The sequence below is a fragment of the Phyllostomus discolor genome, chromosome 1 (assembly GCF_004126475.2).
Source record: "Phyllostomus discolor isolate MPI-MPIP mPhyDis1 chromosome 1, mPhyDis1.pri.v3, whole genome shotgun sequence".
Taxonomy (NCBI): Eukaryota; Metazoa; Chordata; class Mammalia; order Chiroptera; family Phyllostomidae; genus Phyllostomus; species Phyllostomus discolor.
The window spans coordinates 160,057,606-160,075,138 of record NC_040903.2 but is presented as its reverse complement, the minus strand read 5'-3'; the positions used below and the strand labels follow the sequence as shown (position 1 = coordinate 160,075,138).

General features: G+C 42.4%; 1 protein-coding gene across 13 annotated transcripts in view; it reads right to left on the bottom strand.

The window, feature by feature from the left end:
• Positions 1 to 905: 905 nt before the first annotated feature.
• Positions 906 to 17,533, bottom strand: part of SEMA6D (semaphorin 6D) — a 54,675-nt gene continuing 38,047 nt past the window's right edge. For 2 of the 13 annotated variants that reach the window (XM_028505907.2, XM_036033097.1), the window contains exons 2-19: positions 15,654 to 15,816; positions 15,152 to 15,263; positions 14,534 to 14,594; positions 14,352 to 14,414; positions 14,142 to 14,243; positions 13,821 to 13,911; positions 13,257 to 13,376; positions 12,469 to 12,557; positions 11,535 to 11,752; positions 11,294 to 11,425; positions 10,801 to 10,956; positions 10,535 to 10,708; positions 9,164 to 9,304; positions 8,986 to 9,066; positions 8,454 to 8,515; positions 8,014 to 8,070; positions 6,360 to 6,512; positions 908 to 4,613 (exon numbers count right to left, since the gene is read on the bottom strand). In XM_028505907.2, coding sequence (XP_028361708.1) covers positions 3,325 to 4,613; positions 6,360 to 6,512; positions 8,014 to 8,070; positions 8,454 to 8,515; positions 8,986 to 9,066; positions 9,164 to 9,304; positions 10,535 to 10,708; positions 10,801 to 10,956; positions 11,294 to 11,425; positions 11,535 to 11,752; positions 12,469 to 12,557; positions 13,257 to 13,376; positions 13,821 to 13,911; positions 14,142 to 14,243; positions 14,352 to 14,414; positions 14,534 to 14,594; positions 15,152 to 15,263; positions 15,654 to 15,762 — 3,210 coding nt within the window. In that variant the 5' untranslated portion in view covers positions 15,763 to 15,816 and the 3' untranslated portion in view covers positions 908 to 3,324. Of the gene's footprint in view, positions 4,614 to 6,347; positions 6,513 to 8,013; positions 8,071 to 8,453; positions 8,555 to 8,985; positions 9,067 to 9,163; positions 9,305 to 10,534; positions 10,709 to 10,800; positions 10,957 to 11,293; positions 11,426 to 11,534; positions 11,753 to 12,468; positions 12,558 to 13,256; positions 13,377 to 13,820; positions 13,912 to 14,141; positions 14,244 to 14,351; positions 14,415 to 14,533; positions 14,595 to 15,151; positions 15,264 to 15,653; positions 15,817 to 17,533 lie in introns of all 13 variants that reach the window. The other 11 variants (XM_036033074.1, XM_036033081.1, XM_028505905.2 and 8 more) reach the window with 10 other exon arrangements.

Genomic DNA, 17,533 nt, shown 5'->3' with positions numbered 1-17,533 from the left:
GGGGCAAGGAGGCGTTCCATCAGTGTTGCTCTCACGAAAGGATTCCTGCAAACTCTTCCTTGCCTCTCTTGACTATGCCATGATAAGAATGAAAAAAAAAAAAAGACCCCGATACCATGAACATGGAAACACAGCACTCCTCACTAGGTGACATTGTGAATGAATACTAGGACCAAGATGAGAATAAGGCAATGTCTGCTTCTGCAGAGATGCCACTGGGACTCTTGGAAAAGAAATGTGGCCACAGAGGAGATGCAGAGGGGCTGCAGCCAGGAGCAGCAGCTGGACCCAAGAGGGCAGAGGTTGCTGCAAACACTCCCCTTTTCTCTCCAAGAAGCGGTGTGACACCATCAACATCCACAAGAGCCAGTGGCAGCAGCCACCAACTCAGTCTATGCTAAGGGAAGAACTAAATGGAATCGTAATTTTACCTTCCATGTCAATATTTGGGGGAAGATATCCATTAATATGTTTTATTCAGTTAAAGCGATAACATTGAGAAATGCCACATTCCAAGCAGCAGGAAATGTTCATAGGAATTCAGTGTACCGGCTGTAATTTTGGGACTTAAAATGACATTGAAAAAAGTGGGAATAGATATCATGCATTTTAAACCCATTTGAACTAGGTAAGTGGACACGTGTGCCACTAGCGTGTCTGCCTGCAGTGCTGACTGTTGGTGCAACACCGTTCATCCGGTGTCCGGAACCGTGTCTCAGTGTTTCGGGGCTGCCCGTCAGTGCCAGCCTCCCGAGAACTGGGGTGCAACCCTGCTGGGCGGCAGACAATCCAGACAAAAATATTTTGTTAGGTTTTTTATAAAGAGAGACTCTCAACTGCTGTTGACTCAAAAACATTTTGAAAACATGATATGTTACAAACCTCTTCAATATCAAAAGGCAGGATATAATGATTTATATATTTATTTTGACTTTACATGCGGTGTTAAAAACCCAAAGTACATATTATTTACACTTCCACAATACAAGTTTACAAGATATCTATACATGTTAAAGTACTCTATAAAACAGTATAGAGCCACTTCACTTTAGGGTTACTTTTTATGCCGTAACATTAAAAAAGATACAATCTGTGTTTACCTTTGCACAAATGGATAAAGCATTTAAAAATTAAATTAACAGGATAGAGACTAGATTCCATGTTAGAAATTTCAACATAAATACTGATAGAACTCACATTACAAACTACAAGGCAGCACAATGTTACAAAATGTTACCCGGGGACCACACAGAGTTACTGTTCTGTTTTCCGCTCGCCGGGATTAATACGGGTAAGGTGAGCGCAAACACGTTTGTCAGCGGTGGACTGAGCAATGTTTATTGTTGGTTGGTTTAATTTATTATTAATCTGTAATATTTTAGTTGCAAAGCTGAAGTGTTTCAAGAACAGAAGTTTTAGCTTTTGAGCTTCCAGAGATCTCAGGGCATCACATTCTTTAGAAAACAATATTCTCAAAGGACAAGAATATAACTGTATCAGTATTCTACATTTTGTATAAAAATGCTCTGGTCTTCTGTCACTCACCCATCTTCCCCCAAGTAATGTCTAGCATCAGCGTCATCACAAGACATCGGTTCAACTGCTTCGTCTGACTAAGTCAGGAGCGCTCCCCTGCCTGGGTGCTTTCTAGATCGGGGCCAATTAACCGAGGTGTGATGCTCAGCAGACTGACTGAAATGGTCACTGGGGCTGCCCATCAACAACTGTAAGTGGCTTCTGCAAAGCTACGAATAAATGACGCTGTGGTTTCTGCAGGGGTCACGTGACCCTGGAAACCTCATTTGACTTCACATTCTCACCGTTGCATCCTTAGGAAAGCAGGAATGGAATGTCTGTCATGGCAAAGGACGTAATGCTGCTATTTGGGTGGACTGTTTTACAATGGATTGCTCTAGGTTGTTTGTTAGGATTTTTTAAAAAGTCTTTTCAGGTGCTGGTTGAAAAACATTTACAACTGGCACTCAGTAAATGATGTGCTATACTGGAAACACTTGACATTTTAGTACTTCTATCATTCTCATGAATAAGGCACAAAATGCACAGATTCAGGTAAACTCACATGTAATATTTACAGTATTTTGTCATTACCTGCATGACTTAGGAGAAAAGTCTCCCGTAATACGACACAGATGACGTGATTGCACCACTGTTAGGTTTTAATAGGCTAGTGTCTGTTAAGCCAATCACAATTCTTTTCACATTTCCTTCTTTTGTCTTTTTTTTTTTTAATTTAAATCTTGGCAGTGGGAGGAGTTAAAGGAAGACACATTTGACCACATGGGAAAAACCAAACACAATAAAAATAAAACCATATTAGTGTATCCAAGGTTAAATAGAGTGACTCAGGCTTGAATTCACAGTGGACAGGTAAATTTTACTACTGTAAAACACCGTGGGATAAATCAAGGATACCTCTCAACCTCTCTATCTCCTTAAGCTGGCAAGACTGTAATAAAAGTTTTAACGCATAGCAGCACACGATTACATAGAACTCATATTATGGCATTGGGTACCCCATAAGTCAATCATATGGATGGTCAAATCAGCCTTGATTTTCTTTCTTTCTCAAAGCTGAACCCAATGGACCGCTGTGGGAAGTACTTGTTGTCTCTTATTCAGTCACGCTCCATGTAAACAACTCCATAGCACAAAAAGACGCAATGGGCACCTAAACAAATCCTAGTGGGCACAGAACACACACACACACACACACACACACACACTCACGCACACACACGCACCACAGTTCATTGGTGGCGTGAAAAAAATGCCCCACACGGAAAAAATGCTACAGTTTGGGTCAGAGACTGAATTTTTAGCAGATTGTTTGGTAATCTACAAGTTTGTTTCTTTGAGACGTTACCATTGTTTTTGACACTTGTGCAAGAGGCAAGGTGAATGCATACATAGTAAAATGTTCACATTGAATGGGAAGACCACACACAATGGCAGTCTAAATGGAACCCATTTTCAAGTATTTGCTCACAGACTCTTCTGCGCACTGCATCAGCTCTTTATACCGGGGAGGTAAGGTAGCCCTGAGGGGCGCTCCCTCTCTTTAGCTTCAAACAAAAGAAATGGAATGGCCAGCACCTTCCTTTGTTTTCACGCAAGTACACAGAAGCCTCGTTGCAGTAGCTACACGTGGCAAGTTCTGATGTTGCCAAAGCTAGAAAGAGTTTCTTTGGCCGCTTGGTTCTCTTAAAAGACAAGTAAGTCTCTTATCTTAAGGTACCCTTACAACATCATCCTCTCAACAACACGGACAGGATAAAGCCACATGGGGAATAGCACACGTGAGGACTAGTACGTGTATTTGTTCAGTGGCCTGACAGACGTTGTTTGAGGAGTAAATGAAGGCTTTGGTGGCACGTCAGGTTTTAAGGACGGTGTCCTCTTTAGCCCCGTCCTAGGAAGGGTGCCATTACTGGTGTAGCTGCTCTGTCTGGAAAGGGAAGGCTGCAGGTGAACACTCACTGGTGTCCCCTGAATGTAGTCCACCTTCGCCCCCGTTGGTGTGGACATGTACCCGCCACGGTTCATGCTCGGCTGTCTAGACAACAAAACACCATTTGGCGAGTTTAAGTTTTTAGGCATAGCAGATATGGAGTGCCTCTGGGAGGAATTTTTGTGGTAACCTCTTTGTCTTTCCAGAGAAGTCATTGGGACTCCAGGGGTGCTGGGGACATCCACTCGCTTGGTTGGGCTGTTTCTGGGGAGAGTTGAAGGAGGAGAGTAGAGTGATGCCTCCCGGTTAGGGACCTTGGGAGGGACTTCGGACATCGGCCCCACAGGGTCCAGCATGAGGGTCTGGTGGGCCATTTGGATGTCTCCCATGATGGCTTTGGGGTTACTATTTGGGTCATTTAGATGCTTCAGGAGGTCATTGAGGGTATTTCTGGAATCCACAGAACGCCGGTGATCTCTTTTACTGGATGACTTCGTGAGAGGGTGGTCAACGTGTTGAAGCTTTTTCTCAGCTTTGTGAGCGTTGGAGTTTGAAAAAGACGTGTTGTAGTCATGGGTAGCATTAGGGAGCACAATGGCACTGGGGATGTGCCCGTGGCTTAATGGGGAGTGGGGTGGAGGGCTGGAAGGGAAAAACTGGGGGGTCTCTTTCCTGGAAGCTCCATGGCCGTGGGCCTTGTCTGAGTGGCTCTTCATGGCTTGCAGGGTCTTCTGGTGCAGCACAGGTGTAGACTCGGGCGTGGGGAGAGCCGCCAGCTCCGGAGGTTGGCCTCGATGGTCCATCACCATGGATTTAGTGTCGCCAGTGGGTGGCAGCTCCTTCCGACTGGTTAGCAGGTTGCTATACAATTTGGGAGAATCAATATTCTGCTGATATTCCTTGACTGGGCTGTCAAAGAGACCATTCAGTTTGGCAAAACTTCCACTGGAGTCTGTGCAGGACTGGGCAGATTCTGCATCTTTGTGGATCTTTCTGTTTTTCCGAATGAACATGTCGCGATAGCAGTATACGGCCACACCTGCAATGAATGCGCCCAAAACAAATGCAGCAAAGACACATGTGATGAGGACATTCATGTGGACCATCTGATTGGACTCTCCAGACTGGACTTCCCATCGCACACCTACAACAGACACAGGGAAAGAGTCTGACTGGGGTGCTTTGCAAAAAGATATCAGCCAGCAAATGGCTTCCACTGAGCCGACACTACCTTTACATGGTCTGTATGCTTAGCTTGGAGGGTCAGGTAAACTCTAAGGTTCCATATATATTTTTTTTCTCTCATCACAATACAACCCCCACAGACATCTGAGGTTAGGATAACTCTAATTTCCCACTAATCTAAATTATCTGTCTTTTCTCTCCAACCCCTTTTAAACAGTTGTGATATAACATCAGAAATTTTAAGAGTTTCTACCCAAAAATTAGAATGAAAAAGAGTGTATTTTCTAAATGACCTGTTTTAAACTCATGGAGTGTTTTACCTCATGGTTTCCTCCTAATTCATAAATCAGCATTAAAGGGCAGCAGCTAGGATTAGGGAAATGTATGAATTGGCATACACATATATTATGCTAATATAATTATGCTAATACAATTTTGCTACCTTAACTGGAATAAAAACATGTAATTTGTTCACAAACTAAAAGCATCTGCTTGGTCATTGTTAGCTACAAACACATACTTTTGTGTTTGCTTTGATTTTTTTTTTCCATTCCATTTTGGGGTGAAGCAGTCTTGAATTGCCTGCTATGAAAGAAATCTAAACAGTCTAAGGAAATACTCCTTTGTATTAGTTAAGGAAGATGACTCGAGGATCTTAAGATATTTAGAAATATTTAAGTTAGGCTAGAGGAAGAGTGAATTAGTTTTCATTACTGGAATTTTTAATGCAACCACAGACATCTAACAGTCGCCCACAGAAATGTTAGTTTAAGAGGTATCAGGTCTGTTACATGCTATCAACACAGCTATCCCAGAGTAAGGTAAGTCAGAGGGATTTGGAAGATTTGGTTGCTTTAAGTTAGTACTAAGGCCTTTGAATGTTAGTTGTTTTTCACCAGTGTCCAGGGTTATGTAATCCATTTTGAAAGACAAAGAAAGAAAAGTAGAAATGGTACTACTAAAAAAACAAAACAAAGCAGAAAGAATGATTATAAAATTGTTTACAATGAAAATATATAAAACCAAAATCAACAGATATAAAACATAAATGACAAGACACTGTCATAGAAACTGACTGGAAACCTGATCCCATAGTTTAATAAGCTCTAAAGTATAGATTTTTTCCCCTGTACTAATCTATCTAATAAGCCTACTCCATAGGCAGCTATGTCATAACTGCTTCTATTATGGGTTGAAAAGGATAGTTTTAGATAAACACTGTAATATTTTATCGCTTGTGGCATTCAAGCAACTCAGCACCTCACACACCCTTTTCACATGCATTTTGAACTACAGCTAAACAATAGACTGGGAAAGGCTCTTTGGCAAAACACCTGATATCTGGATATCCACAATTAACAAGTTTTGGACTTGGACCTGGCTGAGTGACCCTTGGAATTATGATATCCAGAAGTCTGGTCCAGCTCCTTCAGACAGAAATCAACAGAGTAGATTGTCTGAGTGCTGCTTCACTACCCTTTCTTCAACACCGTTCCACCTCTCTCGTCTTCTAAGGAACGCACTCCAATGCGTCACAGAACACCCAGTGCCCGCGGCCAGTGCAGGTGGTGGGAACGCGAGCAGAAGCTCCTTTCTGGTTCCTCCGTGCAGGGCCCTCAGTCCTTAGATTCCCAGAGATGGGCGGGATCAGGTTTCCAGTCAGTGAGAGGTGATTTCCCTGGCGAGGCCTTACCCTTTGGGATACCTGATAAATGATCAGTAAAATCAGAAGTGTTTGGGTCATCTTGAACTACAAATTTCCGGGAGCTCGTCAATTTAGGTCTCCAGGTATCAATCACTTTAGGTGTGATTTCTGGGATACTTGCTGTGGTAACAGAAGATGAAGATACCTCCATGTCTGTGGTGGCAAACAGATGTTTATTAATGTGGGTCACGCCAGCAGAGTTTTCTGACTGGTCTGTTGCATTTTTAAGTACAGTCGAAGTTAAATTTCCTGAGAGAGCCTGTTCCAAGATTTCATCAAAACACATCCACAGAGACTACACCAAATCCTCTTCTCACAAGGGAAAAGTAAAAACTAAACATTAACAGCTATATTAAGTTATATTAAGCTATATTAAGCAGATTTCAAAATGAACAATACCCAAAACACTCCCATGGAAAGAAGCCCCTGTGGTGACCCATGACACTTGTGGAAAAGTTAACTCTAATCCTAAAGATTAATCACTGTTTTTCTCCTCCTTTTGTGAGACAACATCATTTCATTCCTTTTTGTGCACATTTTTCAAGCACTTCCATAGACGGGGGAAGACTTGTATTCCTTCACTGGGGAGCCTAAGTGTAACTTCGTCAGAAAGCACCTGGGGGAGTCCGCGTCAACCCTTGCTTTGGGACCCAACAGACCAGCTCTGCCTATGTCGTCCTGCTTTGCCAGGGCCCCCGTCCACCTGTAGATTATTCACTGCACTGAGGGCTCACTGTCCACTGTAAAGCACCGAAGCAGGGATGAACCTTGCCTGTGCCTTCCAAAATGCCTGGGGAGTTTCTTCCAAAGAGTTAGCAGCAACTCATGCAAAAGAAATGGCATTTACAAGCTCAATTAGGATGTTCTGATACATAAATCTACCGTCCCATCCCCCCACCCCGCCCCTGAGGAATGAAACTGCTGGTGAGTTTTAGAAGCAGCAATAGGATCGGGAGGGACTTAACCTCTTAACATGCCTATTACTGACATTTTCCCTTAAGATGTAAGCATATGATTTTAGGTTAAAACTCCAGAGACCCCAATTCAGCCTGGTGTAATGGTTACAGATGAGGACTCCAAAACAGGTACAGACAGAGGGGGGTGGGGAGCCCACTGAGCAACTTACTACAATCAGAAACCAGCTTTACTCAACCAGGTTTTTCACACCACTGAGACCACAACACTCAAAAATTTCCCAGGATCACCGCAAACCATTCAAAAAAGATTTCTAAAATGTATAAATACACATTTTGGGGAAATGTGTATTTGTTTACTAAGTCTGAGGAAAGGTGAGGAGAGGAAGGGGAAAATAATGAAATCCTGCCATCCATTAAATGTAGATGGCCAGAGGGAGCATTCACGATGCACAGGGGGAGGAGAAAGCTCGGGTGGACGCGTGCAGCTGGAATGTGGTCTATGTTAATCCACTTGCTTTTCCTTAGAGGATGTGCCTTGGCCAATGATGGACTGTTAACATGCTCCACGGGGTGAAGTACTGAGCAGGAAAAAGTCTTTGGTACCATCAGTGGGATTATGAGTCAAAGCACAAAAATGATGGGCTGCCACACTGCGCAAAAGGAGGGGAGGAGGGGCTGAAAATGCTGAACTGAAGGAAAGAAAAGGTTGTTAATTCAAAAAAATTAAAAAAACTAACCAGATGTTGGACCGCCAAATATTTTGTAATCTGGTGTAGTTGAAGTAGGCAAAATTTCTAAAAGAATTAAAGGAACAAGTAATCAGTAAAAAGTAACCAAAAGAAAGCAAAAATGTATGAGTTCCAATTAACTAAAAAAGTCAAAAAGAAACAACTATAAATGAAAAGATTAATCTACTGGTTAGACTACCTTTCTCTAGATTTCCTACAAAGTTGTAAATGGTGAAGAAAAAAAAAGTAAGATTCTCTAAGGAAAAAAAAAAAGTTAAGATTCTTCTCTACTGTATCCCCATGACCAAACAGCTCGGCTTGGGCGAAGTTTAAGTTAAATGCTAGGTGGCATGTGTCCTGTGTCATTAAAAGGCTGGTTGTAAAATAATGTTCACGTGCAAATGTGGTCAAAAAGAAATGCCAGGAGGACAAGGAAGACTGGGTCTTACCATGGCAGTCCCCTAGCTGGGCCGTGTTGCCGTGTTCGGTGTCTTGCTCATATCCTCCAGCGCTGTGGTTATGGAAAGCAAAGAAGTCTTCAGTTAACAGCCTTCATAGGAACACAAGTGACAACCAGAGCAGAACCAAAAACACAAGTCGATTAGTAGTTAGAACAGGCAAAGAGAAAAAAATGGACATTTCAACATAGCTGGGTAAGCTGAGTATGTCTGTTAAACGTTTGGTGACAGGAATGTTTCAGAAAGCAGAAAAGAGCTGCCTATTTCTCACAGGTATTCTACTGCCTAGCATCTCCCTGCCTTCCCACAGCTCCAGATTTCCCTTTTCTTTTTTTACTTCAACAACAACATCAACAACAACAAAAGGAAAGACAGATAGAAAGAAAGAAAAAGGAAAAGAAAAACGGGGGGCGGGGAATAAAGGTAGCGCTGTTGGAAGTTTTCTAAAATTTCTAGCTTTAGAGACCTGAGAAGGATAGGAGCAGAAGTGGAGATCTCGACTGATGCGACAAAGTGTACTTACAACATCCCTTGGGTGACTCTACCACAGACCCCCTGGCTTAACAACCAGCCACAGTATGGGTCCCGAGATGCAATACAAGACCTGCACAAAAGCAGAGAACATAACTTGGATTTTCTCATCATCCAAGGTCTTAATATTAGCTGCAAGACCCAGGGTAAGAACAGAAACATCAGCTTACTTTTTACATGATCCGTAACGCTCACAGCGACTGAGGGGGATGCGGATAACGCAGCTGGAGAACGCCACGTACAAAGTGTGATGATCTTTATCCAACTGCAATGAGATGACCTTTTTGTCCTCCTCATTCTCAGCGTTACACCTGTATTGTAGGAGACAATTTGAAGCCATACGTTTAGTAAGTCAAAAGCTGCATGACGTATACAAGGCAAGCAGGGTTTGCTTTTTGCAATTACTGAGAGCTGGGGAGGCCATAAGGAATGTTCTCAGTAGCAAACCAGGCAAGCACAAAGTTTGGGAAGTAATAATTATGTGATTCATCTTCTACTGCTCTGCATGGTTAGTTAAATTTCAGGCTGGATAAAAAGGCTTTTTTTTAAGATTGTTTTCCCATTATGATGATTGAAGGAAATTATATTTGTGAAGACCATGTTGGACTACGGGGGGGGGAGGGTAACATTTTAATGCATTTATTTTATTTTTTATCCTTACTCAAGGAGAGTTTTTTTCATTACTTTTAGAGAGGGAGGAAGAAAAAGAGAGAGGGCCCTGACTGGTGTGGCTGAGTGGGTTGGGCATTATCCCACAAACCAAGGGGTCACTGGTTTGATTCTCACTCAGGGCACACACCTGGGCTGTAGGTCATGTCCCTAGTTGGGGGTGTAGAGAGGCAACCGATGGATGTTTCTCTTCCTATCTTTCTCCCTCCCTTCCCCTCTCTCTAAAAATAAATAAATAAAATCTTTAAAAAAGAGAGAGAGAGCAGCATTGAAGTGAGTAAGAAACACTGACTGTTGCTTACTTGTACGTGCCTGACCAGCAATCTAACCCATGACCCTTCGGCCTGAGGGATGATGCTCCAACCAACTGAGCCATACTAGCCAGGGCTGTTTTAATACATTTAAATCCTCCTGTGCTAGATGTTTCTGGGATCTCTCCTTAGTCTCTTGCTCCATTTCTCTCACCTATTTCTTGTTTGTTTTAAAGATCTAAATAATCTTTTATATCAATGGTTGGAAAAACTGCATTCTGTGTGTGGGTATATGTGTGTGCCTACAACTGTCAGCTGTGTATAGCATCCCAAAATTTATCTGCAAGGTAGGAAGGGTGGTGGTAAAACGCGTTCCACTTCCATAGGTAAAATAAAAGGGCTGAATTATTTTTAAACTCATCAACTGCCCATCTCCAAGCCCCATTAGACTCAGGGAGAAAACAAACCCAGGATTTATTTCAGTGAGAAGAAAGAAAAAACCCAAAACACTAATATGCCAAACCACTGCTAATTTAGAGGGCTGAAAGGAAATGACTAGATGAAATAAACTCCGGAAATTTTTGAGCAGTGCTGAAGAGCATTCTCGTAAAATATACGTACTTTGCATGGTTGTATGCTTCAATCTCTTCCAGTAATACACTGTCATTCAAAGAGAAAGAACTGGTCTTTGCCAAAATTTTAAGTACCACGCCAGCTTCTGAGCCAACGAAGATGACAGTGTGGTTCTGGTATGGTCCGGCAGAATGGTCCACAGCGACGGCGGTCAGTCTGTACCTGGCGGACGAGGCGAGCCAAGTCAGAGCGTGAGGCCAACAGGACCGGAAGGTACTGGATGGGAGTGGGCCACCCTTTCCACTCAGCCTCACCTGATCCGAGTCTTTGTGAACCACGGCTCCTCTGCAATGGGTGGGACGGCAGAGTCCATCAGGGGGTGGGACTTGATGAATGACAGGGTCTCATCCGGGAAGTCAATGGAGGTTTTATAAGCTTCAGCAAGGCCATGCTTTGCACAACAGCCAGGCCTGAAAGGAAAACAGTGTTTTTTCCCCTGCATCACAAATTGTATCTAAGGAATATGTAAGTGTCCATTCTGAAAGAAGAGGTCAAGAGTAAAAGAAGAGTAAGCGAAAACCAAAGAGCAATGCCATTTCCCCAACTCCAGCGGGTTTTCCACACTCCTGCTCACAGGGGCATGCTGCCTGCCTGCCTGCCTGCCTGCCTGCCATGCTGCACAGGGACCCCTTCCCAGCGTGGGCGGTCCCCCTGTCTGTTCTCTGAGGATGGATGCCCCCAGTGGCCAGATGGTTTTTGCTAAAGACGAAAACCCTTTCGTACAAAGACCCTTTTGTCTTTCCTTACCTTGGCTTTGGTACTTTGTCTTCCGGGACTGCTGTCCAAACAGAATCTGGAGTTTTTTGTTCTTTAAATCGTCCTTTGAATACTTTCTCAATGTCATCCATGCTAAATGCACAGACGGCAGAACCAGGAATGCTGCAAAGGGGGGAAACCATCAGAAAACCATCAGGCAACAACAGGCCTGTTCGCAGGTCCCACAAGCACAGACAGAACATCGTTGGAGGTGCCCAGGATCGGTTCTCACCTGTTGAGCTGTGTGGTGAACACCCCGACCACGGTGGGGATGCCATTGATTTGTATTATGTCTGTGATTGACTGCAGAACATCAAAGTAGAAAAACGAATCTCCAGGGACAGAGCAGTTAAGCCGAGCCTTCAGGAATGACGTCCAGTGTTTCTCCAGGACCCGCTGGGAGCCACCCATGTCGTTTTTACATATGCGGGCCACACGGGAATAGACAGCCTGCCCGCGGGACGAAGCAGGGCAAAGGGTGATAAGCATGGAGGGGGAAGGAAAACCAAAAGCTGCTGTTTGTGGGAGGGACAAAACATGCTACAGCTATATCTGGCTCTAAAGAATTGAGCAGTCTTGTCTGTAGGGATCTGTAGACTAAGCATGTAAAAATGATCTACCTGTGAGGAAAAAGGGCTTTTTCTTGTTCTGCCAAAAAGCTCCCCAAGAAGGGAGCCACGCACTGCCTGGCTGAATGGAAACCATTCCCACACTTGGTCTTGCACTTCACTTCCCCTATTGCTAATGAAATGTGCCATCCGTAAGCCTGGCATAGCAGTAACTGCAACTCACGTGGGCTTTTACCGAAGCACTCAAAATTGAACAAAGGCCTCTACTTCCATCCTGCCTTTGACACAGAGAAACAATAAACTATCAAGGGACTGCTAAAGAGTTAAAGAAGCATCCCAAGCTCAAGGGTGCCTGGAGAGCACTCTCTGCAGAGACTGGAAAAATGAAACCGTCTCAAGGTCCAAGGCTGCTGTTCCCATTCAGGTCATTATTCAGGTGTTTTTCAGCAATTATTCTCATGATAAGCTACTCGCCTCTCTGCACGTGGCCCTAAATGCAGTGAGTGCTAGAGAACATGCAGAGACCATATCTCTGCCACAGTAGGCTCAATTCCATGTGATGAAAGTCCACAATACAAGTCGGGCGCATATACTTGCCTTGCCTAAGTTATTATGTTCCACAGCAATTTCTCGAAAGAAGAAATAGACATAGTTTCCATATTCTATGGCATGAAGAAAGTGTGGCTCTGGAAGAAAAATTACAGACAAACTGGTTCTGAAAGGGTAATCAATTAGTGTACGGCCCTGACTGCTAGGCATGACTGACAGACGTCACACAGCTACATGCAAGCCGAGGAGAACTGCGATGTGCCGATGAGTCTGAGGAGTCCCGACCTGGGTGACATGAAGCTCCAGGGACAGCGGGGTCTTCAATGTCAGCTAATGGGCTATAAAAGACCTACTGGGAACTGAACTACAAAGGCAAACAAAGCAAAGGCATTCGTTTCAACAATTTTACTCATTAATCTATTTAACTAGGGAAGGAAGCCTCTTTCGTTGGGAATTTTTTTAAAATCTTGAATTCTAGACTCCAAAGAATAAAATGATTCTGCAGATATGACCTAATCAATTCTCACTGTTGACTTTTCAGGATAAGTAGATGAGAGTGGGCAAGGAATGCTGTGTGCATTGAGAGTTTGGCAAATTGGCACACTGAAGTGGGATCTCTCTCTTTTTTTTTGAGGTCATCTAAGATAAAATCCTGGATGAATCTACTTTCTTGCCTTGGCTACAGGTGTCTTCATTCCCTGTCAATGCCTCTGTTCACAACCAAAGCTGCTTATACTTGGTCTAAATAAACAATATAAAGTCATGCATGGGACCTCCTGACACCCACAGCTCCTGTTCCCACCTGGCCATCCCACAACACTGATCTTTGTAGGTACCTTTTATCCATTTGGAGTCATATTTTATTGTACGAAGGGCAGATCCATCACCCATGCTTCGATAAATAACAGCATCACTGGCCAAGAAGTCAGCCACTGTGGCAGAATACAGCTTCCCATCTGAAACCAAAGTTATAATTTGAGTAAAAGAATCATGATTGTCCTGCAGTGTGTTGCCCTAGGTAGTGCATTATGCTCTCTGGAGTGCTTCTGCCCATTATCCCTATATATAGAAATAAAGCTAAACCTGATGCCCATAGTCAACCTGTAACAGGATGGCCCATAATATTACTTAATTTTATAATTGAAGAATCTAAGCATCAAAAAAGTTAAGCAACATATTCAGGGTCACCGGCCTAGGTAACAATAGAACCAAGTGTCAGAATACCATATTGTCATATGCTCACTTTTAATTCTTTTTTGGAAAATTTTCCATAGTTTTTAGACTTTGAAACACCTATACTGAGGTAGCTATCTTAGTTCGGAGTTTTTCTCTTCCTTTAAATTCCTTTTGCACCTTCAATGTCATTAATCATTTATATTCATCACACTAAAAGATCTTACCAGCAAAAAGGGCAACATTGGTTTGTCTGGCATCAAACGGGCATCTTGCCAGGCCACTAATTTCTTCCCCATCATACTCTAAGGTATTCAACTGCAAAAGAAAAATAAATAGCTAGTGTCACATCTGTTCAATGTACCTGTTTGAAGGCAATATTGTTTCATTTGTACTAAAATTCTACTTAAAGAATTCTGTCTTTATTTTTCCATAGTATTAGAGATAAAACAATTACTAGGTTATAGTAGCAAGGGTTCAACTTTAACAGCATAGTAGTAAAGGAAGAAAAATTAATGAAAAAAGCACATTATATAAAGTATACTTACCCTGTAGTATCTACACATGGGATTAAATGCATTGGTACCACATACAAAAACCATCTCATCGTTTCTTGGAACAAATACTTTAATAAAGTTGTGGCATTCATCCTAAAGAAGGTAATAATGACATTGATGTTAGACATTCCGTATGCTGACATTGTAGGGTCAAGACCACAGAAAGAACGAATGTGGCAGGCACTCGTCTGTTTTACTCACTTTATGTTTGCCTTTCATAGCACAGTTTTCTCGATCCTGTTGCCTTGACCGCCACGTCAGCTTCTGCATTAACCAAGCAACACCAAAGTCCAATTTTTAACTATGAAAATTCTGAGAGGGGTGGGGGGCATTTTCCAAGTTGTGAGGGAATGCAAATAAATTTGCCAACTACACGAGCTTACCTTGGTCGGTATTACTTCTGTTTTGGGGATTTCATTTAAGTTCACTGTATAAACTTGATCCCTGTTGGAAGCAAGGCAGTAAGTCATATCATGTGAATGCATAAAAATGTTAAGCTGCTTCTTATTTTATTTTTACAGATCTGCTTTTATTGTGTCTTAGAGATCATTTGGATTTTCTCTGTCTCCAGCAAAGTCAACAAAGGGTACTCTTTCATTAGTGAGAAGCTTTTATATATCACTATGGCTAGGGAGCAAAGAAAGCTCTTCTCTCCAGGCGTGGGTCAAACCGCTGCTTGTGTTAGCATAGGCATACTTCTAATATTTGCTCGAATAATTCCAAGTGAAAAAAGAATAAAAAAAGATTATTTTCCCCTGCTGCTTTAGGAATAAAGAGCGATGTATCCTTTCTTGATGGCAGTAATGAAACTGCGCCGCTGAAGGGTTTTGCTCTGCGTTTTGTTCCTGGTACACAACACTGACTCTTCTCTGTGAATATTTTTGGCTACTTGCGATTTTTGATCACAATCACATATTAGTTTTTCATGAACTAGACACATTAATGCAAGCACCACAAGAGAAAAGAATTTTAATCTAATAAACCAATGAGAGGAAAATTACCTGCCAGCAATATAAAGTGTGTCTCGAATTTTCAGCATCAGCTGAAAGTCCAGCCTGTGCTGAGATTCATTGCCTGAAGGGCGTCCTCTAAAAACCGGATATTGCCTTGAATCTGCAAGTAAAAACGGGCTAAACCATCAGTCAGGATTATGGAGCTAAAGAATCAATATACAGCATTGATTAACTGTATATACTAGTTGTAGAAGGGTTTTAACCAAATTCCTCTCTTCGGATCTTGAATGTAAATGAATAAGAGATGGTAAATGCCAGCAAATGGTCTTTTTCTTTTAACTGAAAATATATAACCTATATGTGGGCTGCTTTAGAAAAGCATCCAACAAAATTGTCCCATTTTCTCCAAACACAATTGGGGATAAATTAATACGTAAAACACTTTTAAAACATATATATAATTCTCTTTCTAAAAACAAATACACTTAAAGAAATCCAAACCAGAACATCCCCCTTCTTAGAAAAGGGGGATGTTCTTGGGATTACTTACAGTGATAGTCAACCGTGTTGAGGGGTTCATCATCTTCAGGAAAGCTGACCGCCCTCAACCGGGAGATCATCAGGAGCAGCATGTAGGCACAGAGCAGGGAGAACCTCATGGTGGGCCACTGTTAAGTCAGAGCAGCCCCTCCTCAGGAATCCCACTTAGCTACCTAGAAAACAGAAACAGTTTGAAAAGACCTCTATGCTGTGATGAACCTGTTTTCTTATTTGTAATCAGCTCAGTGTTCACCCCCAGTTCTCTCCAATGCCCTCCTCCCACCAGGAGCCCTGGCCATGGTGAAGGAGGTATCTCTGAAATCACAGGCAAAAGATGGCAGCGGGCCAGTCCTGACTAAAGCACCTGCTGGGCATATGGATGTTCTAGAGAAAATTGCAAAGAGTTTTTGAGGTAACTATGTATGTCATCACAGCAAAATCCCCAGAACCACAAACAGAAATGCTGGCTGCTGACTTGGCAAGAAGATGGGCAATGTTGGGATTAGAATTTTAATTAAACTCCAATCTGCTTCCCTGCCCCCAGCCCTGAAATACATCCAGTAGAGCTCGCCTCTGCCCCTCACAAAATACCCAGGCTGCCTCACAAATATCTGGGGAGCTGAGGGTCCTCTCATCCCTCATCTGATCTTTGCTTAAGGCATTGCCAAATTCCCAGCATTACTCAAGCCTGAGCCCTAAATTCTTAAGTAGAACAGTCCCCTAAGCTTAGTAATACCAACATGGAAGCAATGACATGAATGACCTTGAATCAGGGTGAAAGGGAATTAAAAGAAATGAAATGATTTCACGATCAATCAATCACGCAAAGCAGGGCAGGGATGAGGCAGCACAGCTGCCGCCAGACCACTGGGGATGTCTACACTTTTACATAAAACCATTTGGATGCAAACCAATGTCCTAAGTACGCCCATCCTCTTAGCTTTATTGAACTTTAGAGCCACAGGGGGCCTTAGGGACCATCTAGTCCAACCTCCTCATTTTTCAGATGAGAAAACTAAGGGCTGGAAAAATGAAGGGACTCACTGAATTCCATGAAGCTGTGTAGGGAAAGAGCTGAGTCCAGACTCACATCACCCGAGTCCCCACTCAGGCTCTTTTCACCAAATTAGATGATGGGCTTTCGTCTTCAAAAGTATTGCATTACAAAACATCTCTCTGGGGTAGTGAATACATTCATTATTTTTACTGAAGTGGTGTTTCACAGGTGTATGCATATGTTAAATTTTATCAAATCATACACTTACATACGTGTAGTATGTTCTGTCAATATCTCAACAAAGCTTACAGCATTAATTGTATAATATTAAGTGTCAAAATTTTTTTTAAAAAATCTTTAAATGTATCATTTATTAAAAAAATAAATTAGGGCCCTACTGGGCCAGTGGATTGGATATTTTTGTAAAACTGTAAATGCTGCACTTTCCAATAATACCACCCCTTCCTCAACCAAAATAGTCACTTACAACTACTGTATGAAACAGTGAAAACATTAAGGCTTGTCTTCAGTTTCATGTATCTAAACTAAGAACTTTAGGGGAGAGGATAAGAATCACTTCAAATTCTGGGGGATTCCAGGCACTCAACCAGGCACTTACCATGCTTCTTTTATCTTCTACATATTAAACACACAGACACATAGCACCCCATGCAATACCTCATTATTTCTCTTTCTCACTAAAGTACAAGCCAAGTCTATGTGAGTTTTAGAATCCTAGTTTTACAAAAAAGAAAGGACAATATTGCGATAGAGTTTTTCTTCACGGATAAGTAACCCAGCAATATGTTAGTGGGCTCCGGCCAGTGTCATTCTGTACTCAGGTGAAAGAGTGTGGGCAGTCTGACTTGGAGAGAACTCGGTCACTTACTAGC